The 23,819-nt window shown below is 42.3% G+C and overlaps 1 protein-coding gene across 2 annotated transcripts; it reads right to left on the bottom strand.

The window, feature by feature from the left end:
• Positions 1 to 636: 636 nt before the first annotated feature.
• ptp4a3b (protein tyrosine phosphatase 4A3b) lies at positions 637 to 6,931 on the bottom strand. Of its 2 annotated transcripts, XM_030782232.1 has the most exons (5): positions 6,772 to 6,931; positions 6,255 to 6,347; positions 2,963 to 3,093; positions 1,522 to 1,596; positions 637 to 754 (listed from the first exon to the last, which is right to left on the bottom strand). In XM_030782232.1, exons 1-5 carry the CDS (start codon positions 6,874 to 6,876, stop codon positions 637 to 639), a joined length of 522 nt encoding a protein of 173 aa, XP_030638092.1. In that variant the 5' UTR covers positions 6,877 to 6,931. The 2 variants fall into 2 exon arrangements, with proteins under 2 accessions (XP_030638092.1, XP_030638093.1); XM_030782233.1 differs by lacking the exon at positions 1,522 to 1,596.
• Between the last annotated feature and the right edge of the window lie 16,888 nt (positions 6,932 to 23,819).

Raw genomic sequence — 23,819 nt, 5'->3', positions numbered from 1 at the left:
TTGAAGAGAAGTCTTTGACATGCACTGTAAAATGCAAAAAAAGGTGTTTGTAAAAAAGGGATTGCGGGTGGCAAAGCTGCATTGAAGTTAACGAAGTCAAAACTGTACATGATTCTTGAGAAACTGGTTGATAAGATGACACATTCTTTTTTTTTGTCCTGTCCGTGACTTCATTCAGGTTTTGCATGGTAAAGGATTGCAGATCATGGTTAGTATGTGGTAAACTGAAGCTGAAAGAGGCAGCAGGGCTCTCATCTGGAGTGTGTGTGTGTGTGTGTGTGTGCGTGTGTGTGAGTGTGCGCTTGTGCGTGTGTGGAAATTTACCGCTGGTGTTGAGACCTTGCAGGCGATGTGTATCTGTATATGTATGTGTGTGTTGTGTGTCAGAACACTTGGGACAGATGTGTACAAAGACAAAAAAAAAAAAAAAAAAAAGAAAAAGTCAAGAGGCTTGTCTTCCACAGCCCTGAGCTTTTAGAAGACCTGATATACAGGATCTCCAACAGAAAAACGGAGGGGCTGATTCCCTCGCTTAAATGCAGAGTAGTAGTAAAAGTCCAAAATTCATTGGATTCGGTAGCCAGTCCGTCTGTTCATCAATCGATCGTCCCATCCACGAGTGCACAGGCCCAGATCTTACATGAGGCAGCATTTATTCTTGTGGTTGTGTGGGTCCTTGAAGCGTAGTCTCTGTTTGGGCCTGTATTTCTCTAGATAGGTCAGCTGCTTGCTGTTGATGGCACCCCGGCGTTTTCTGTGCAGACACAAGTACACACAGGAAATCATCTATGACTTTCACAACAACCTCTCTTTTGACATTGTAACTATGGATGGCTATTCCCGCTAATGCTGGAACGCGTCAACTTTACAAATAATAAAACGCTTAATGGAGGATATGTGGAGTAAGAGCCAAATAAGGGTTGCCTCTTAAAACCCCATTCCCTAGAGGACACAGAGTACTGTTTTGTCCTCAACAAAGTCATGGGAAATCCCATGTTCTCAGGAACCTGCGATGAGTGAATCCTCTGAATATGCAGGTGCAGCCTACGTGTTACATTCTGACGTTCCCTCCCATCCCCACGTTGTATGCACACAACTAAACCTTTAGATCTTTTTTTACTGTCCACCTTGGTGTCAGTACTGTTTTATTCGGTACTGGACAAAAGGTCATGATACAGTGTTTTCCGGCAGCTGATTCATTATTGCACATTTCTCAGAAATATGTTGTCTTTTTTGAAAACATTGTTGCTTTAGCATAGTTTAGTACACACACATATATATACATATACATACATACATATATACACACACACACCACACACACACACATATACATATGTATGTGTATATGTATACACACACACACACACCAACACATCTATATATTTATATATATATATATATTTATATATATATATATATATATATATATATATATATATATATATATATATATTGAATTGTATCACCTGTATTTTAATTCAGTCTTGTTTATTTATAAAAGCCACTGGGTTTACTTACTGTCTAATGAACTGAATAGCATCCTCATACTTCATTCCGCTCTCTATGAGGGCCAAAGCCACTAAGACCGGGGCGCTGCAAAGAACACAACACAACACATAGGCACTGCTTTTAAACACGCCAAACAGACAGAAGTTCAAATATCATTGTGTCTTGGCTGGCGTAACAAACATTTCTAAGAAAGGGGATCTCCAGCGAAGCGTTTTGCTATTCATAGAAGGGTTACCACCAAGTGCAAGTGTAAGGAAGCCATCTCTCTGACTAGCATCCACTGAAACACAAGCAGGTCTAGGCATGCACCGTGCTGACAGACAACCTGTTGAATAGTGCCTATGTCCTCGCTTTGAAAAGGTTCAGAGTAGTCACAATAACTGCTGTGTGACAGGAGAGAATGCTCAACCCCAACTAACGCGTACTAAAAAGCCCTGTCATCCATTACTGAAAGGCCACCATTTAAGTCTTTCAAATGTTTTGTAAAAGGACATATTTAGAATGCATTTATTTCATTCAGTAACGCAAAGGTTAAAAAGATAAAGTGGAACATGTGTGTTTTGTTTTGCTTTTTTTTTTTTTTTGTTAAAATAAGATACGAGCAAAAAAACAAAAGTTAAAAACAGATCCTGAATTTCTCAGAATACATAAAACGCTTCCTTGCATGTCACAGTCAGAGATGAGGGTACGCTACATTTACTGACTGACTGGGTCACACTGACAACTTTGATGTTTTAGGGTACCCACAGAAAAACCCAGAAATTCTCCTCTCCCCTAACGAATAGCAAAACAAACTTGCCAGAGCAAAGCAAACATTGGCCCCCTGTCAAGGCCCGCGGGCCGGTCCCAGAGGAGCAGTAAAGTACGTCAGAGAAGCTGGTGCTTTACCAGCCAGAGGGAGAAGTCAAAGGGTCAAATGATGAGGAGGGATAGGGTGGGCTGCTCTCAGCTTAACAGTTCCACAGAATCTCAGCCGTGATTGCATGTGACAGCTCGGTTCAACTGTTTAAGTGTTCCCTCTCCTTCTCTCTCCCTCTCTCTCTTAATTACCGTCTCACTGTGTTTTTATGACCGGGCTGCAGTGGACACAATGGGACAATGGGCTTTCAGAGAAGACATGTTTAGAGGACCAATTAGAGGGAATGCTTATGAACTCCTTTCCTGTTTTGTCTTCAGACGTCAACCTTTGCGCCTTCAATAATAAATGTGGATTAATTTTGGATGAGTGTCCCCTGGTGAATGGTTGATTTTGGCATGGATTTATTAAGCACAGAGAACGACTTTGACCTGACCGGAATAGAGAGAGGCCATCGCATGGGATTGGGTCTATACGGCAGGGGTATTCAGGGTGACGCTATTTGGAGCAATACTGTATTATTAGAGGGAGGGAGAGACGGAGGGAGGGGGTGGCATGGTGTTGGTGGGCAAGGGGATGGCCTAGTGTACTCACCGACCCAGCCCTGCGACGCAGTGCACAGCCACGCAGCAGCCTGGGTCCTCACAGAACTTATTCTTCAGCAGGCTCAGCCAGTCATCCACGATCTTAGTAGGGGGGGGAGCACCGTCATCAAAGGGCCAGTCCTGTTCAAAAATTTAAAAAAGAGAGAGAGAGAGAGAGAGCGAGAGAGAGAGAAAAGGACATTATGACTAAGAAATTGAGTGAGGAGAGGAAGAGTGAGAAAGTGACTAAGGACTTGCAGCTGCTCTGATGCTGGTGTTGATTCCCCCTGAGACGTCTTGATGGGTCTCTCTCTCTCTCCCTGTGTATCTGAATGTTTGAGTGAGTGAGTGAGAGAGAGAGAGAGAGAGTGAAACTGACGGTGTGGGGGTGATGATTAAGAATCTGAAGAGCTGTGCCGTGGAGTTCCTCTCCAGAAGCAGGAGGGTTTCTCTTAGGCCCTCTGAGAGGACAGGTCAGCAGTAGCACCTCTCAGCTCCAGAGTGTGATTCACACCGATGAGTGAAAACCTTTGATGGTAACAGTGAGAGATTCACAGTATGCACCAGTGCAAACACCGCAGGTACGGTTGCGCTAAGAAAAAACATTTTCGAGACCCGTTCAGTAGCAGAGCGAAAAGAGAGCTGTAGATCAAAATGCATGAAGCTACATAAATGTTCAAGAACTTAAACAGCTATGTCTTCACCGCTGATCTGCTGACAAGATGAAACAAACAAACAAAAAAATCTCACATTTTTCATGACAGCTTGATTCTTTGTGTGAATAAACAGTCAATCTATTGATGGGAACGTGGGCCATTAGCTTAGCAGTAGAGAACTACTGTAAACCAGCAACGCCTGGCCTCTGGAATGCATCACATGCCCATGACTTTACATGGTTCCTATGGCAACGCTTCTGCAAGCCAAAAAGAGCAGGTGATCCTGACAGGGTGTCATGACATAACATTCTTTTTTTTTTTTTTCCCATTTTCCTTTTCCCACATAATGTACTCACAGGATAAACAATCGATGCTCCTGAGGGAACGAGGCAACAGAGTAGGTGCAGCCTGAGTCAAAAGTACGTTCACACTTAGTAATCTCTGTATCTTGCTCAAGATGAAGCTCCAAACCAACTAAAACCACCAAACTGTAAACAACCAAAAAATCTGTTGCCGTGGATTTTCCGTTACCAATGGGACATATACAATAGTAGTCATGCTCCAAAACAACCCTATGGCCATCAGAAGTCTCTTGGGTTAAAAATAACATTTAAATCCACTAAGAGGTTAACAGCCCCCTCTCTGTCTGGAATGTCAACAGTGAGCTAGCTATTAATTCCAAGTGGCCCTTCCAAGATGTGAGCTGTGTTGTGCACCAGCCAAATCATACTTCTTAAAACCGCCAGCACTGCCGTCTAATTGTGCCTATTCCTTGAACTGGGTACCTGGTATTTCTCCAGCAACTTGACTCTCTAGCGGCAAAGGAGGGGAGAAGTCAGCAGCACCTGTTTCCCGTCAACAAACACCTCCATTTGCAAATGTTCCTCACGGAGTCCTGCAGTTTCACCTCCACAAGTTTCACTTCAACAGGTTCTTTTTTTATTTGATTATGCACCCGAAGGGAACAGTGGCACTGTGAACATATCCTTAGTAATCTGGTAAGCCTACAGGCTGAGTAGCAACCCCCCCAACCCCCCCCCCCCCCTTGTCCTCACGTTAGTTAAACCAAGCCGGTCTACACTAGTGTCATGGAGTCAGATCTGAAGTGGGGAAACCATGGCGAAAAAGAGTTCACTGTGTCTGTCACAATACACACTGGCAAAGAGTTGTAATGTGATCTTCGGGGAGACCAACCACATCAGTGTCTTGTATCAGACTTGGACGAGGTTTATTCAATATCGCTGGGCCATCACCGAGACGAATGCTAGACTGGATTACCAATTCTAAGTATTTATAAACAGCTGCTGGCAAACTAGGAAACACAAATCCATTCATCAAAGAGATATTCTGAGATCTGTGGGATTCCTTGAAGTCAACATGATCAGTCTTTTAGTGCCTATGAAAATGACTAGTCCAACTTAACCTCATGGGCAGCAAACAAAAAGCTGATTAGATTCAAAGGATTATGATTATGATGGTGATTCAAATCCATCTGGAATGAACTTGAAGTGAGAAGGAAATCCCAAGCAGGGAAATTCCAGAAAGTTCACTTTCTCTCATCTCCTGTGGGAACTGCAGGAGTGCTTGGTTTATTGAGAGCCCCTACGGTGTCTGGCAGCTGACACAAAGCGGGGGCCCATGACTTACAGCATGTACACAATCATCAGTATCTCATGGAGTCCACAACAGGCCTTTTATAGATATAGAAACGATGCTTTCTTCCCTTTTTTTTTTCTCTTTTTCAGCAAACTGGGGCCCAGCCTCCCCCCATTAAAAAAAAAGCGTTCTCCTCTGAACAGAGTGGATATCCTCCTGATGAAACTGAGCGAGAGTCTGTCTTACATAAGCGTCTGTCAGCTATCGCTGCACATCCCTCTCATGCGCACTGCTCCGTATCACTGAGGAGTCAGAGAGAGGACAGGAGAAATAAGGTCAAAATAACTGCACACAGAGACCACAGTGGGAGCAACCAGCCCCTTCAGCTCCCATGACAACGGAGAAATGTTGACGTGCCAAATTGAAAACACATGTGATTGTTGGACTCGAGTGAGGACTCTAATGTTGGGTGGAAAAGAGCGAGAGCGAGAGCGAGAGAGAGAGAGAGAGATGAGATGGAATAGCTAAGCATACTCTTCTGTTGTATCTGTGCCTGCTACACTGCGGAATAGCAAACCTCGCTTCCCTCATTACCAAAGATCAAAGTAACAATACTTCGCTTGCTGCCAAGAAAACCCTAGCAACTCCAGATGACCGTGCACACCGCCGCTGCGGTTTCGTCAGAGTGTTAGTTAAAGTGGTGACACCATGGGTGGATATGCTGATATGATGTGCACCTCTCGGGCTCCTCTGTGCCAAAAAAAGCCTCATAGCCAGATGTGCATGTTTAAAGTGTGTGTTATGTGTGGTAATGAAGTTAACCACACCAAAATTTTAAGAATTCACGCAAAGAGCACCTCAAGAAACAGTCATCAAATGTGCAGATGGTGTGAGATGTCTAAGGACTGTTCACTCTTCTTCTCTGGGTTTGAACCACTTTCATCTGCAGTACTGATGGAATATTCTAGGCATACATTAGCAGGAGTCATTAAAGTTCTCTCCTTATGAGTAGTAGGGTTAAGTGTCATATAGTGTAATTCAGTCACTCACCATGACAGTAATCCCATCCTTCTCCAGTGGAGTCTTATCATATGTGATTTCGCATACACGCACAACTGTTGTTGCCCCATACTTCTTCAGATCCTGCAAAAAAAAAAAAAAAAAAAAAAAAAGAAAAGAAAAAAAAAAAATCAAGAGGAATACACTGAGTTGCATTAGATAATGCACTGATTAAATGCCACAAGCAAGCTTGTCTTGAAGAGCAGCCATTGCATTATATGCAAATTATAAACCTAATCTGAAAAGAGTTATGTCTCCTGATTCTTGCAGTTGCACAACCACATTATTAATTAATTTGAAACTGATTTCAACGACTTATATAGAAATGCGGTGAACAAAGCACAGTTTAAACACATTATGCAAACACATTTTGAAGCTCATGAGATCTCTGCTGGTTTCTAAGCCCTGTATGACATCCTGTATGTATGACTCCCTGTATGACTGTCACCAGACGGCAGGTGGCTTCATCAGTTGTGCCAGAGGATGGAGATGAGGCAATGTCGCTCACCTCAATGAAAGTGCTGAGGGTGGCATTGGTGGGGTTGTGCGTTATCAAGAAGCGCATATTTTTGTAGCAGACCTCAACGGGGGCCGGTCGATTCATCCTGGCCATGTCGAGATGCCCAGTCTTAGCAGAAACTTACTGCCACGCTGGGTCAGTCTCCCCGACACTCTGACAACAGTAGACAACTCACAGCAAAGAAACTTCCAGTCTAGTGCTGTTGGCTGAGTCTCCCTCTGTTTTTCACTACAAAAATGGGTCAAATAAATACAACAGCTGCCTTGACTTCTTGCAAAAAAAAAAAAAAAAAAAACGAACAAAAAAAAAAAAATCAGTTCCTCTCAAGTCCTCCTTGTTTTGAGGTTGTTTTATGGTAGGCTGAGGTGAGGGTGGAGCACTGTCCAATAGCCAACACTGCCTGGTTCCCCACACACGTTAACCCATTGGTGTGCTGGTGAGTTGTCAATCAGAAGAGCCAGTGTGAGGTTGGCGGGATGGGTGTTCCTTTTGGCATTCAGGGATCACGGCCGGGCATGGCAACCCCGATTCAAGCTTTGCGATGTTGGGCGTGGCAGTAGTCACCGCTGCGCTGCAAGAACTCCATCAACAAGCAAGCGGCTGAGGATTCACACTGCAGGTGGGGGCAAAACAGAGGGCAAGGTGAGACACGTATTGGTGATTTCTTTTAGTATTATTTGATGACCGCTTGTTTCAGCAAAACTAATTTCACAGAGGCATTCAATCAAATGGCAGTTAAATATAACAGCTCTCAGAAAAACAGAGATGAACATTGAAATGAAATGACAGATTAATTTATGGATGAATGAATATAACAGCTTATGAAATATGGACTGCAATGAGGTCAGTGCCTTTGAATAAACATCAGCAAAATCACTGCTATAAATTACATTTGGAACTGACAAGAGACTACACAACACTGAAAGACCACGAGTGCAATAAAAATGCAACACGTTGAAGTTTATTTTCAAGTTTTAAATAGAAATACCTACATTCCAGCTCCTGGTAAACAGTCATACTATTCCGACTCCAGCAAGGTGATTTAAGTAACGACAAACGCACAAAGTGTACGTTACGCTCAGTACAGATAAAGTATCGCCTCCCTACACGAACTTTTCAAAAGAGAAGCCTCGGGCGACTGAACAGGCGCTTCTCTAGGACCAAACCAAAATCTAGACAGTCCTTTACAAAACAATTAAAGAAAGAAAGGGGGGAAAAAAGCTTCAAAACGAAATCAGCGAAATCAACTGCAAGCACGAAATCGCAGTTTTGGCAGGGTGAGGTCCAGTGCGCTACGTCTGTCAAGCAATACTCAATCATAGGAGAAATGTCGCGTAACAAACACTTAGTCGTTTTTACTCCGGTCTGCCCGGCCACGTCTGGGTCTTACCTTTGTGTTAGGCTGTATTCCGTACAGGATTAAGCCCCGGTCTCTGCAGGGAATAGCGGGGAGTAAACAGCCGCGATCGCTGACACTAATAACCCGCTCTGCTCTGAACCAGTTGAGGCTGCCCTGGCTTGCCATATGACACTGACAGCACTCAACCCCTAATGTCACTAACAAATGCACACTTAATGCTCTTAGGAGGAGCGGAAAGCAGACCCCCTCCCTCTCCGCTGCACGCTATAAAAATAGACCATCCAATAAACCTAATAGGTGGCACCAGAGCCGTAGCTATACACGTCTATGGCTCCGGGGAACACTCCAAGTCAACATACAAGCTTACATTGTTTTCTGCACTCAGAGCGCGAAGCTCCCATACTTCAAACAAACGTGCCGCCTTAGTAAAAGGGGGTTGCTCGTACACAAATCATAATGCACTCAGTGCCGCTGCTGTACAAAAATATTTGTAACGCACTTACCTCAGCCTAACAGTTAATGGAGACCGAAGCGTCTACAAAACTCGTTTCATTGTGTGAGACAGACCATGACAATGGATGTATGATACGTGTTGAAAATTATCTTGATAAAGCATGATCTACAACGGGAATCAACCGGTAAAATAACTTTGATCTCATGCAAATCCAGGAAAATCAACAAGTTAGCAAATCGGAGGCCATGCTTTCGTCACGTTTGATGCGGACAGACCATCTGGAGAGAACTGAATAACGTTACCTCACACACAATGGCACGACACATCATTAAGAAACTGGCAGTGCAGTAGAGTGTCCAGAGAGGACAGGTGAGCTGAGAAAGTGGCAGGCTATTTATCACAATGTTCGCCGCCTGTTATCAGCAAAACTACTATGAATAATCGCCTAAAGGGTTCATATGTCAAAAATTAATAAACGAATACTTCACTCTGGGACAGATTCATAAATGAATGACACGATGTTCATAGGGATAGGGAAGTAAGGTTATTTACAGAATTTTTTAAAAGTAGGCGCTTAATGACCTTTTACCCCTCTTTACTGCTCACGTTCAGTTTCATCACACTGAAGAAGCACCAGAGTCAAAAATACAGCATGAAAGTATTAAGAACTAAAAAATGAATAAAAGAATGCATTACTTGATTAAATGCACAATACTGTACACTGGACTGAAACACTAAAGTAAAACAGAACAATGCGTCACAAATTTGCACTTAGACAGCCACAGCCACCCCCCCCCCCCCCAGCATGTTCATGGTTATATATACTGTTAAACATTACTTGCATCAAGCTATGCTGGGACATCATGGCTTTACCAAATTGCAACTGAAAACAAAATAACTTTTAAAGAAGCTTTAACCATATCAACAGCTCCTCATAGAGCTAGTCAATCTCTCTGGCAGTTTCTTGTGAAGTGTGTAGATTTCACACATCTCTTTAGTGCAACAGGCAATAGAGAGTATATAGAGCAGAACATGAAGCCATTTGGCTGGAGTTCTATGGCAAAACCCACACAGAGGTGGTTCATTTTAAAGCCAGTGAGAGTGAGAGTGAGAATGAGAGTGAGAGCGAGGGGTGGGGTGGGGTGGGGCAGGGGTCAGTCTAAATAACACTGTGGTTAACATTTCACAAATTGAAATCTTACCAACACAGACAATATTACTTCCCTCTTCCTCTCACCCTGTGCTACTCTCCTGGTGAGAGATTATCACATCCTCAGACTAATCCTTTTACACAATGCTGAGGTGAGAGGATAAACAGAACAGCATGTTAGCATACACCCTCTCCACTCACTCGTACACATAAATACAGCACATGAATGGCAAACAAGTAAGATTTTTCATGCTATCCTCTTATTCTGTTAGTCTAGTTCCCTGCCTTGTTATTGCTACATTCTGGCAATATCTCAGCGCTCTGTAGGACATGGGGTTCTTGGAGGGAGGGAGGGAGGGACTGCTGCTTTCATTGTAACCTGCACACTGTGGTATAAGTCATTCAGTGCCAATCTTGTTTATGCACTGCTTTACGCATTAACAGGACATTCAGATGAGCCTTGCTTGACTGTAAACAGGTTTACACAATAGGCTCCTTTGGCTGCCCCCTCTAAAAACGTCCTCACATCAATCCACAGCGTTAATTTGAACGTGACATGTCGATGACATGACATTGAAAACCACGAGTCCTGTTGTTGGGATACAACAGGGCAACGTAAACGACAGATGAATTGTCAAAATACATCATCATTAACAAAAGGGTGTGGGCAAGACAAAATGACATGAATTGTTGGCTACTTATTCCCTTTCCAGGAATCCATACCTTCCAGTGTTGTCACCCACAGAGATAGCATAAACGAGAAGAGTGGGGGGGGAAAGTCCAGTTTTACAGACAGCAGATTTTAAATTTTACGCTGCACTCAAACACCCGAGCGAACTGTTAAAAGGGATTGTTGGTGAGTGGATACTTTCTAAACTGAAACCGTAGGGTCAAGTTAGTTCACACGCAATACTGCACTATGTTACACTTCTGTTCTGTGTTCCTCATGTACATAAATATTCTTTACCCTAACCTCATTAGAGAAACCGACCATTTCTTTGTCAAAACAAATGTATTCATATCAATGGCCTTTGTCAGAACTGCCATTGAGAGTAGAGAGGAAGGGCATAAGCACCAGACAGTCTGGTTTTAATCAGCACTGCTCTGGCTAATAAGGGGATCACTTGCTACAAGGGATTTCTCAAGGCTGTAGAAGTACTAGCTGAACTAACTAACTGAATCAGAACGGAGGACTAGCCGACACTGCCCAGGCCTGCCTCACTGCTTTCTGTTACTTTTCGAAACAGAGACCGTGCGGTGGGGGAGTTCCCTTGCCCCTCTGCCCGCTGTTCCTCTATAATTTCTGTGGCAGGGGTCCCGGCTTGGCCGAGCAAGCGTCATGAGCTACAAATTCCGTGGGAGGCAATACCATGCCGGCCATGCGTTGCGCAGCGCATCAGTCAAACGATCCTGCCAGCTCTCCGCTGCGTTCCAAAAACGTCCTCATGTTTCATTTCGCACTTCATTAGACAGCCGGCCTAAACCGAAGCCGCCAACCGAACAGTTAAAGTCCGATTAAGGCGAAGGCAAATTCTTGAGGATACTCAAGAGTAGCGGCAGAGAGCTGGTGAACTGTTAAACGACCAGCAGGTGTTTTCCTGGTTGCCGAGTTGAACCTGCATTTGACAGTGTTGAGGGCCCTGGTCTGTATGAGCTTTGTTTTTGCATCGTCTCTTAAAGAATGCCTGGCTGCAGAGTGGCCCGGCACCATGGCTCTCAGGACCACCTGTGTTCTAAATTTGCCCCTGCCAGCTGCTGTCCAATAAATTTAGTCAGCTTGAAATGAAGAGGGCCACCGAGTTTTAGATAACTTGGGGACACACTGAGAATAAGCACTTGTTTTGAAACATGACCACCCTCTGAAAACGGAAAGTCTCTCCTTGGTACGAATACCGTTTTTTCGCCGAAAGAAGAACTGGCATTTACAAATGAAAGTCCTGATGACTAGATATAGTCTTAATGAGTTCACGAATTGGGGGGGGGGGGGAGGGGGGCAATAATTTGGTTTATGTACTTCATGACCCTATAATATTATTTTTTTCTGATGACACTGAGCGTTACTTTACCTTCTGAATCAAGGTTCTCCTGAACTGAATCAAGGTCGCAATGAAACAACAGCCTAAACGTTTACAACAGCGTTCCACAAATTTCTTCTGTGCACATAAAAGTTTTGACAATTAACAGGTATACCTGTCAATTAAAATCGGATTCTTTCCTTGACGTCACTGACAGTTTCTGTTTCAACATTGTGGCTGTTCAAGAGAGGCTCTGGTGCATGAAATAAAACTGTTGAGAGCATGAATCATATTTTAAAACCATACCTGCTGTCTCGTGTTCTCCCTCCTCCATAACCAGATGTACAGCCAAAACCACAAATGGTTAGAACCGAGTCAGTTGTGAGAGTACCAGAGTGTTAGATACGGTGCCAAGACACAAATGGTCTGACCTTACTGATTAAATGATGGATTATGCATTTTGGAGGGGGATATAACACCTCTAAAATAGTCAAGTGGTCAACGTTATTTTAAAAAACACTGGTTGTAAAAGTGAGTGATGGGAATAACCTTAAAAGTAGGAAAGGAGAGAGTTGGGCAAGTTGAAGGTCACAGCGACAAAAACAAACATATGCGCAAAGAGGTACCCTATATAGGCAACAACTTGAGGACGTGTTGCGCAACTTCTAAGCTTAGCTTCTCAAAATGATACGTTCACAAACACGTCAATGACCATGATAAGAGCACAAACAGCATCAGTTTTCTGAGATACTTTGGAGTGACTCTGAGAGTTCACCTAATCAATTCCTTGCAACATCCATTGCAATTTGAGACCTAAAAACAATACAAAAGCCATACAACGTTGTAGAAACATGATGCAATACCATTCAGTGTGTTGTTGTGCTAGCCTATATACATAAGCAGCAGCACATGCCTGCATACCTTGAGTCCCCACCAAAGTCCTGCAGGGCCTCTGCTTGAACAGGATAAAGCAAATAATGGCAAACCACTGTGCCGCTCAAATGACTTCAAAAGAGACGTTTACATAGACAAAGCAGGCTGTACTGCCAAGCTAACCCAATAAGGAAGATGGACAAGCGTACACTACCTCTCACCTGACCGTGCTCCAAAAACATGACATTTGACAACACACAGCTGGATGAAGGCGTCTTTACTCAAGTCAGCACACAGAATTACTCCACCACAGGTTCCAATAACCTAACAGTGAACAACTAGCAACAAAGGACAAATGACAGGCAGTGCAGTGTCTGATATAAAAATCAATAGGGGAACAAGATCATCCTTTATTTATACACCGTAACTGAAGACATATTTCAATTTCAGTCAGCCGCTTGCTTTCTACACCACTTCAACTAATTTTCCAGTAACTCAAGATCAAACATTTATGCTCCAACAGTTTAAATCATTCACCAAATCTGCCCGTTGGTTGTTTCTTCAGAGATGCAGCAGTTTTAAACACTCCTAAGCTATATGCACGGTAAACGTTCTATGCAAACAACAATGATGTGCCAGCCGAACAGTTGTTATAATAAATCAATGGTTTTGCAACACTCACGCAAGCAAGCGTGCGTAGGGCTTTGGACACTGGTTCTCCGTTACTACGGAGACAGGTCCATGATGTCATTAGAGATCTGGCTTTATCCTTATCCCTTCTGACCTGATAGACCCGATGTCCCTTGCAGCAATATGGAACTATGAGTAATGTAATCCCCACAGGAACAATGAGTTTATCTTTCCTCTTGCATCACATGACACCTCTTAACACCTATCACCTGTCCACCAGCAAGTTCTGGAAGAATTCAACATTGTACAGACCATGATATTATGCAAACAACTCAAAAGTCCCTCTGCTCCTAATTAGTGGTATTCATGTTTCCTTGTTGGGACCTCAGTGACCACAAGAGTTTGAAGCAACTCGACCTTATCTGATTTACTCACTGGCTCAACAGGTCAGGTTGAGCGCTGAGCTCATGCCATGTCTATAAAAGCCACCAGGCGCGTTATTGATTTTTCCAAGAGAGGCAACTTACTCTTGATGTGGCTTTCCCCTGAATCTACCCATATGCAGTTTTTCTTCCCCTCAGAGAGCAGGGTGCCCTGTTGAGGAAGTACCCATTTCCAAAAATAGGATCATACAGCGAGTTTTTCCAACGAAGCCAGCTCCAAGGGCTAATGTGAGTTACAAAGGCGCGGTGGTTAATTAGGCTGAACTAAAGGGGAACTCAAAAGCTTTGCTAATTTTCCCTTGTAAAGCAACAGCAGGCTGTCAAGACATTTGAGTTGCTCCTCATGGTTGACTGCACTGACTTTTTAAGACTGAAGTCAGATGTGGTAGTGCTTGGTATTACAGAGTAAAAAACTGCAGAATGTTTGAGAAGACAAAGGCCAATGGACAAGAACATTTCCCATCAGAAAATGTACAAATGTGAAACACAGATCAAAAGATCACAGTATTTGATGTTCAAGGTCAAACTGTTTGTGATCCGAGGAGAAAGTGTTCACCACTTGTAACAAAAGACAATCTCATCATTGCTCTGTGCATATTTCATGATTAATGTGAGGGAGAGACATTTGAGCAAACATAAAAGACACAGTCAAGGAAGGCCACGCATTTGACTTTTGCTCCTGTTAGATAGCCTTGGATGACACTTCCTATGAAGTGAATGCCAGTGTAACTGGCTGCCATCTGCTGTAACTTAACTCTTTCGTACAGGTTACAACTGAATTTGCAGTGGTATGCACTGAGTCATACAAACACAATTGGCATTCTACCCTTGCAATCACTTGAGCCATGTAGATGCGGCCTATATATACACATAGAAACAGTAGGAGCAGGCTAGACAATCTCAAACATCCTATAACCCCAAAATCTCTTAATGCACTGAGAGAGAGAGGGAGAGAGAGCCTGTTGAATGAATCACATCCTGCAACCTTGACCATAGGTGGTAAATTCCTTTTACTTCTGCCATATGTTTATTTGAGCATTACACCGAAGAGAGGTTTGAACTCAACTTCTGAGTTGTTTGCATAATATTGGATTGAAATGTTACAGCTAAAATAACTAGACAGACTTCAATTGGCGTTCCCACTCCATGTACAAGCCACCTTAGGGATATTCCCACAGGTGAATTCTCCAGAACAAACTGTTGGGTTCTAACCTATTTTTGAGTTTTAACCTTAACTATTTTCTAACCTTAACTATTAACTATAATCTCCTATAAATAAGACCATGACAGGCCATGTTTATCCGATTCATATGGAAAAATTCTAAGAGCACAACCTGCCAGGTAGCATAACTGGATAAAAAAATAAGCCAGTTCCTTAGAGTATGTGCAGTTCAAGTCATGTCACCCAGTACTCTCTAGCAAAAACCCACTAGTTTGATTAGATTTAACCTTTATTGACCTGCGAATTGCGCATTGTGGTCTTAAGAAATGTGCCTCTCTCACTTGGGGGGGGGGGCTCAACTCCAGCATCTGGTCCATCTGCTTTCTGCCACTCATACATGTGCTGACATGTGTTTTGGTGTCACCGATTAGGCTATAAAAGTTACATTTCAAATGTTGCCAGAACGATACTTCGGTAATACTGACTTTGAAGAGAGGGCAAATACAAAGACAAGACAATGTTTTTATGGTAGTGACATCTCATTAGCTAAAAAGAGGAAAAGGAAACTTTCAATGTCTGTCTGTGTGAGAAAGAGAGAGCACGGGGGGGGGGGGGGGGGGGGGATTGTCCTGCTGGCTTACCCTCAGCCTTACAGATTGAGTGTCAGGCAGAGAACGCACGACATTCACTCACATCTGACAGGTCTACGTGCTGGCATCCACGCTGGCTAAGCAAGCATAAACACAATCTCCACCGGAGGTCTAAAATCGTGTGCAAATCACCATTCTTTTTCATCACAGCTGCTGCTGTAGCTTCAGTGCTTCCCAACAAAGTGGTAAGAAAATTGGCATTTCAAAACTTCTAATCATGAAATCAAACACATCTCCAAAAATATCAAGCAAAAAACAAACAAACAAACAAACAAACAAAAAAAAAAAAACCCATCCTGATTGGACGAGGGCACAGTTCACTGGGTAAACTTTTGCTCAAGAAAAACTCTCATTCACCATAACCAGTCGCGAAGATAATTTTTTTTTCTTTAAGAATGAAAACTAAAGTCACTCTCACCAGGAAGTCACCAGGAAGCTGCACTGTCCTTATGTGAACCGTGCTGAATAAAACTCTACGAAACTGAACGCTTCACCCTGATTAGAAGGTTTTAAACAAATCTCCCCAGACATGAGTGGAGTGCAACAAACTTTACTGGCATTGGAGAGGATTCCAAATACCCCTGTGAGTTTATGTTTATTTTCACAATGAAGCTTTGAGCTTTACACAGATGATGAATGCAAGCGATGCTCTTTTCGTCTTCCCTTCACATACTATGATTCCCACAATAGACCAGGGCCAACAGTGGCGGAACTTGGCGGCGTCCCCACAGGAAGCATTTCCCTTCATTGTGTCTGTGCATTCTGGATGCTTGGGGATCTCCCAAGAACTACCCATCAAATGCTCTCGTTTCTCCTCTCCGCTCTCCTCTTTCTTTTTCGTTCTTTTTTTTTTTTCCCCGTTCTTTCTTTCTTTCTTTCTTTCTTTCGCAGCTACCGCCTCCATGAGCGCTCGCAGTCCTTACCGCACTTCATACGGTAAAAGAGCTCCCCGGTAAATCATATGTTAACATAAGAGCACCGGGAGAATTACAGAGGAATCCCACCACTTCATTAAAAAGCCATATGTCAGCGATAATATCTCCCATCTGTGAGGGGGGGGGGGGGGGGGGGGGGGGCAAAAAGGAACTGCCGCTGAGGTCAAAGAGGACTCGGATGCGAACCGAGAAATTCGGCATGATTTTAATCAATGTTGACACATCTGTGTTGAAAACGACGAGCTGGAAATTTCAGCGGAGGACTAATCATTAATAGCAAAGCCACATTATGTGGGAATGAGTGTCCATCGCATACTTTTTTCAGAATATTTTCTCACCAGCTACATCTAGGACAAACTATACTAGTTCAAATCTATTCTATCTTTTTCTAGTGATTTGACAATGTCACTTCTTGCACTTAAATAAGGGTGACGGATCTGTGAAGAGACATGAAAGCAATGAAACATCATGGCAACCATGTTCATATCCATGTTTTGAAAAGCTAACTATTATGCTATTTACACCATCAGACTAAGCATTCCTTCACAATAACGCTGTGGAGCGAACTTGGAAATACTACTCACTGAAAAAAAAAATCTAATTGGAGAGGACATGAAACTAATGAAAGAAAGATATTAGGATTAACTTAATCTTACTCTCATGGGCAAAATAAAACATTTTGTCTACTTTGAGACATTAAACAACAGGTCAAACAATGCATGCATGCATGCATGCAGACACGGATAAAAACAACCTGTCATTATTAAAATTCTAACATTGCATCAGTGTCTTTAGCAAATATTATGAAACCTTCTGACCCAAAACCCCAGCTGACAGTCCATAAGGGACATCTAATCTGAGTTCAACATAAAACTTCTAAGCTGTGCAATCAAAACACCGAAAATACTGAAGGCTTACAGAATAATTTTTAAAATTCTTTTGTAAACTTCACCTAAAATCTTAAGAGTTCAATTTTTTTCTTTCTCCCTCAGAGTGAATTATCACTATGCTCCCCACCCACCCATACTGCAGGCATGGTGCTGAAAATTCTCATAACTAACGAGGAACTCAGGCAAGCTCTTACCTCTGGGAGTTAGCCAGTCCAAATGGGCCAGCAACCTATCTGAGCTTCCCGAAAAAAAAGTCCTCTTTTTTAAACATTGTGCTTCCTTCCCCTGTGGGTGTGTGTGTGTGTGTGTGTATGTGTGCGCGCATGTGTAGATATATGAGAGAGAGGGTGTCTGTGAACCACAGGCTTTCCCTACACTGTGATGTCTGTGTCCAATTAGGATCTTAAATGCCAGTTTGAGGGAATGGGCAGGCTTGCTCCTCAGGGAATCGTGAGCACAGCCATTTATTTGACCACTTTACAAATCTAAAGAGTTCTACCAATTCTCTTTTCATTCTCTCTCTCTCTCTCTTTCTGAAGACAAGTGGCAGAGAGCCAGGGCCCTTCAAGGCAGGGTAAAGTCAAAGGGAGGGCCATTTGACAGACAGGCAGGATTACAGTGGGAAGGTCTGGCTTGGGGCACCACTGTTGTTTCTTGTATGAAATTGATGTTATTGTGTACCACAAAGTAACAGGTTCATAACCATCAAGAGCCACTGGTCCCATGGAGCTTTGTTTTCACAGTGGAATTCCCAGAAGAAGCTCACTTCATGCTGGTTTAAATGTCACAAACCCCGTGGGGCTCTGCGCTCAGAGAGAAAGCAGGGCACTTTGATTCGTTTTTTTTTTCTTTTTCAGTCACTGAAAAGTCTCACGCCAAACGGACAACAGATGAAAACATACTACAGCATTTGTGCAGCAATGGAAAGCAGATACAGGATGGAAAAGCTGTAAAATACATTGATGTAAAAAAACAAACAAACAAAAAAAAGTGCCAACCCCCCCCTCCTTCCAAAGATATAAGCTTCAAGCAACAAAAACAGACCATAAACTTAGGGCATTAAAGTGAAGCTGTATACCTGCAGCAGGATATTTCCCTTTTAAGTTGCAGTTAACTGTTTAGCCCCAAGGCAACTTTGTTTCCCGTACAGTGTTTGTTCCCAATAAAAAAAAAAAAAAAAAAAGAAACAGTTCCACTATAACTATTTGTGCCAACAATCCTGTATGTACCCCCACCCCCCATCCCTCATCCCTCCTTCCATTGTCCTCTATTCATTTTCCAGCTGTTTATTACCCTGGTTCCAGCTCACATTTTCCTCATAAATGAGAGGAGTGACTGAGTTTCACTGGAGGAAGCCACCCCTTGCCCCATGGTGGCCGTTTACGTCACTGGTTGCACCACAGCAACCTATGCCAACAACAACCCTTCCAACATTCCATTCTTTAGGCAACCAATGGGATGGAGAGGAATGAGGGGAGGGGGGGGGGTGTTTGAGTAACATGGTGTGCACCACAGGTAGGAGGAAACCCTTCCCTCCCCAAACCCTTCCTCTGCTGGTGATTAGAGCTGGGGTGTGCCTTGCATCTTCCTGATCCATAGCTGATGGCTGACAACCACCACGAAAGAAAAGGTTGAGTTAGGTCATTCATTACACAAGGGGACATGGAAAGGGAGTTTACGCTATAGATGGAGAGACCAGAGATCATATCTGGGTTCACTTCAAAAGAGTAATGTTAGGTGAACAAGAGATACAATAAGGTAGAGAGAGAGAGAGAGAGAGAGAGAGAGAGAGAGAGAAGCAAAACAGGTGCATCTTAAAATTAACTGACATCTCATTATTCATTATCTCTCTGCTGCACTGAGTCACACCTGCTTCTTCAGAAATTCAGAAAACCTCTAACAGCAGGAAAAAAAACACATCTGGCCAACTGCTTCTACTCTGCGTTTTCTTGTGTCACATACCATGCATACAGTCCTGGTGGCATAGCAGGAAAGACACTGAGAATTACAGATAAGGTTTGCCAGTGTGTGATGTTCTCACCATCAGGTTTCAACTTAAAATAAATAAATAAATAAATACTGCAGGCAATTTGAATCCTGTGATAGTCAAGCTATAGGATTCTAACAGTCATTATCTCTAACAGGAATCACAGGTGTACCTGTGCAGTATAAAAGGCTGAGCTCTTCACTGCCCTGGTCTCGGCACCCTTTCTCCTATTGTTTCTTGCTATATGGCTGCTGACACTGTCAACATGAAACTCTGCTATCAAAGTCAGTGGAATGCACCAAAATGAATTTTGAGGTATAAAAACATGATGATGAAAAGAATGAAAGACTCCTGAAGCTTTCCTTAAAGGGAAAGCAGCAGTTTGAAAAGCGGAATGATACTTATTTGATCAACACTACCACCTCAACATATCACCTTGAAGGTGGCTACAACACCAACCACTACTCAAAAAGTAAATCAGACTGCACCTAATACCACCTCTTCTCGAAGCCCACTCATAGAACTCTGTGGAGAATCCAAAAGCCCTGGCAGCTCGGAGGACATAGCCTTAGGGACAAGACCTAACTAGAATGAATTAGAACAGGGGTATCCAACCGGGGGCTCACGAATATGTTGGTGATGTAGGGGGGTCGCGAGACAGTAACGGAAACGTCAACGACAAGTTAAATTCACTCACTTAAAATTTCAAGGGCATACCTGAGGGAAATCATTTGGATTAAATAAATTCAACTGACTAAAAAGGTTATGGACCTTTGGATTAGAAAATAGTCTAGGTTATTTTAACCTGCGAGAAATCCATTCAAGCCGGAAAACTTATACTTGATAGCTGAACCGCGTAAAGGAGACGAAGACGTGTGTTGATACTTTCAGGAAATGTAAAGCTTTCGATCTGTTCTTTCACGGACTCGTTCGCATTCGGCGATTAAAGTCCAACTTTATCTAAATATTTACGAGTGGCAATCTGCTTTTCATATTCTGAAATACAAACAGGAAACCAGGGAAATATCGAAAAGATTAGTCTGACAGGCTCATTCTTGGAGTTTTAAAATAAACTTCATCCACAGGATTGTCAAGTGGCATTTATATGTCATGTATACCAATCACGTTAAACAGCATTTTGAATAAGGGGTTAAATCGCACGATCCTTGATGAACACAACGAATCAATGCCAAAGTTAAACTCTCCATCTGTTGTCTGGCAAGCGACTCTGACGGCGTGCTGACAAGACCGCAGAAGCGACCTGTTGCTTAAAGCACTAAATTAGCGATGAAATTCAAACATCTAATTGAGCAACAGCAATGAAGCAAGCGATAAGGTACTGCGTGGATTTGCTTATGACACATTAACCAGTTTATAGCAGTTTTCGTTGAGTTAGTGAATAGAAAAAAAAGTGACTATAGGCAAGGATCTACCATTAGCTAACCAACAAGCTTCATTAACACTCGCAAGTTCAGCAGTTAGCAGCATAGGTTGTTGTTAAGCAAGGCTACAGCATAAACAAAACAGCTGAGGATGGTGCACTGCGTGAAGTCTTTGGAGACACATAAGAAGAGTCAAAATAACCGACAGAGCAGAGCTTTATTTACAGCCTTCTAGCCTCCTATGACATACCGGCTTTAGCATGCGCTAACAAGAGCTAGCATATTGTTAGCTTGGGTGCATCCTTCGCCTTTTCAATCGGACTAGCAGAGCAACATATTGTAGTTATATAAATGACAAGCTTAAAATAAACTTTAAACAAACATTGCTATAACACAAAATAGAAGCATGATGTCAGCGCATTATCTAACGAACACAGTAGCAGCCGGCGCGAAACTAGGAATAATTTCTCACAATGGGCACGAGCCGACACTTGCTGGCTGGCTCATCAGCGCTATATTCATTTCTTAGATTTTCTTGCGAAAAGACCGGCGAATTACACAATACTGAGGATATCTTTCTCCACAACAGTAGTACGAACTATTCTGAGTTTCAAATAATTTATCAGAAATTCCATACTCACAGCTAAGCTTGATCAAACTTGGTCCATGTGATTCAAGGTAACAATGTCATTTTTTCTCCCCACTACTGTATCCATGGGGACGCAGCGTCACGAGCCGCTCAAACCGGAGAACAACCGGAGGGGCGGGACAAAATATTTTAAAAGCTTGCGGCGGGAAATTACCTTGTAAATATTACTCATGCATCAATAATGAATGAACATCCACCCCCGAAAGCAAACTTTTCTCAATTCTGCATTATTCAGTTAGTAACCTACCGAGCACTATTGAACGCAAAGGTATAGGCTGCTAGTTTGATGAAACTGCAGCAGACCGCCGTAAGGACGAAAGCCTATGAAACCGGCAATGTTGCCACACTGCGCCATCTAGTGTACAATTTATCTTACCCCTAAAGTTGTAGACATCATTGGTGCAATCATAGCAACTCTTTCCAATCAACGCGTCACCACAGCAATATAACAATATAATAAGTCTCTGACTATTTTAAATAGAACAAAAGAGATGCTCTCTCTCTCTCTCTTTATATATATATATATATATATATATATATATATATATAGAGAGAGAGAGAGAGAGAGAGAGAGAGAGAGAGAGAGAGAGAGAGATCATTACAGAGTTGGTAATTATATATTAGTTTATTTGTTTCATTTTGTTTTGTTTTTAAGAAACTACACCAATATATAAACTAGACAGTTACTCTCATGATGAGTATGGAAAAGCAATATGTATTTTCTTTTGAGGATAAGAGATCAGTCTAAGAGTTCATAATCTGAGCATCTGTCAGTGCTACACGAGCAGTGTTTCAGATCACTTGACCCATATCTCAGCTCAGACACAAGAGGTCAATCACCTGTCTGACTCCGGACATGCAGCAGCAGATCATCACCATATCAGGCCTCTGCAGCATATGTTGCTCAACAGATGGGTTCAAAGTTCTGGGTCCACAAACACTCTGAGGGCAAATCTATCTCTCTGTCTCTCTGTTTCTCTGTCTCTCTATCTTTCTGTCTCTCTCTCTCCCTCTCTCTCTCTCTCCCGCTCTCTCTCTCTCTCTCTCTCTCTCTCTCTCTCTCTCTCTCTCTCTCTCTCTCTATCTATCTATCTATCATCGTTGTCATCATTATCATCATCATCATCATCATCATCACCACCACCACCAGTAATATTATTAATAAATCATTTTTGTGTATTGAAGGTTCATATTTTTTAATATGAAATTATTTAAAATATATAATTCACAAATGCAGGTGATTAACTGTATTAATTGTATGGATGTAATACATCAATTTACTTTAAATATGGCACAAAATGCCCTCAGTGCTATATGCCTTTTAATGCTGATTCAACAGTGTTTTGTAAATGTTTGCTGTTTTTGTACATTTTCAACACTATTTATAAACAGTACAAGTTACAGTACACAGTACAAATACAGTAATGCTGTGTCACCACAGATGGTAAACACTACATAGGATTACAAACAACTGACCTGGACTCTTCGCCATTGACTGACACTAATTACTTGGCTGCGTCATCCCATTATCTTATGTTGCTTGTACTGGCAATAGAAAATTACAGAATCCTAAATAGTTGTCCTCAGATGTGGTGTTTGATTATATGTTTGCACAAATCCAACTTTGCATTCAACTCTGCTGAGACCAACATGTTTTTGAAGTGAAGTCAAATTTGGCCCACAGCATAACTGGGTCACAGAGATGCTGATGTTTAATGAAACTCTACGGAAAGCTTTCAGGAAAGATTCTCATCTCCACTTCACCTACAGTTACAATAAAAAAAATCCCAACAAACAATGCAGAACAGAGGCATTTGTGTCAACCATATTTAGTCATGTGACCTCCTGATTTAGACTCATTTGATACTATATATTGCGTTACTCTCTGTTCCGTAAAACGGATGAATAAATTAATCAGAGTGTAAAAGTACAACAAGTCTGTAAGAGTGAATGAAAAATATGAAAAAAAAGATAAGTTCAAAGAATGTTTTATATAAAAAATGTATCAGAAGAAATAAGTGCAGTATACAGTAGCCTATACGTAGCTTACACTAATGGTCCAGTATTATCCGTCCTGACTTAGTTCAGTGCAAACTCAGAAAATGTCTGTACGACGAAGGTCTCTTCTTAGACGAGAATGGCTGGCAACCTGCAATGGCTGGCAACTGAATCTGAATCATTTGAGCACTTATCAGAATTATCCTTCTTAGTGTTAGTCCAGCTTTTGAGGCGGTTAACTTTTAATGGCACATCCGTTACAGTTGTCTAGTTTCCTCCCTTAACAATAGATGTCTAGTTTCCTCCCTTAACAAAATTGAAGGGAAAATCTCTAGGTGCAAAATAGTATGTAGTATGACCGTGTTTACGGATAAATAGCGAAAAGAAACCTTAACCTCTGGATCGATGTGAACGTCACAATGATTGCCAGTCATTTTTACAGAGAGACCTTAGAACCC

This window comes from Chanos chanos, chromosome 8 (genome assembly GCF_902362185.1).
Source record: "Chanos chanos chromosome 8, fChaCha1.1, whole genome shotgun sequence".
NCBI classification, from domain to species: domain Eukaryota; kingdom Metazoa; phylum Chordata; class Actinopteri; order Gonorynchiformes; family Chanidae; genus Chanos; species Chanos chanos.
This window is presented reverse-complemented; position numbering and strand designations above follow the sequence as displayed.

Bases quoted from the DNA above. Each gene is read 5' to 3' on its own strand.
- ptp4a3b (XM_030782232.1), bottom strand. From the start codon at position 6,876: ATGGCCAGGATGAATCGACCGGCCCCCGTTGAGGTCTGCTACAAAAAT. The intron at 6,348-6,771 runs GTGAGCGACATT...TTTTTTTTGCAG, and splicing joins CCCTCAGCACTTTCATTGAG to GATCTGAAGAAGTATGGGGC. The intron at 3,094-6,254 runs GTGAGTGACTGA...ATTTTTGAACAG, and splicing joins AGGATGGGATTACTGTCATG to GACTGGCCCTTTGATGACGG.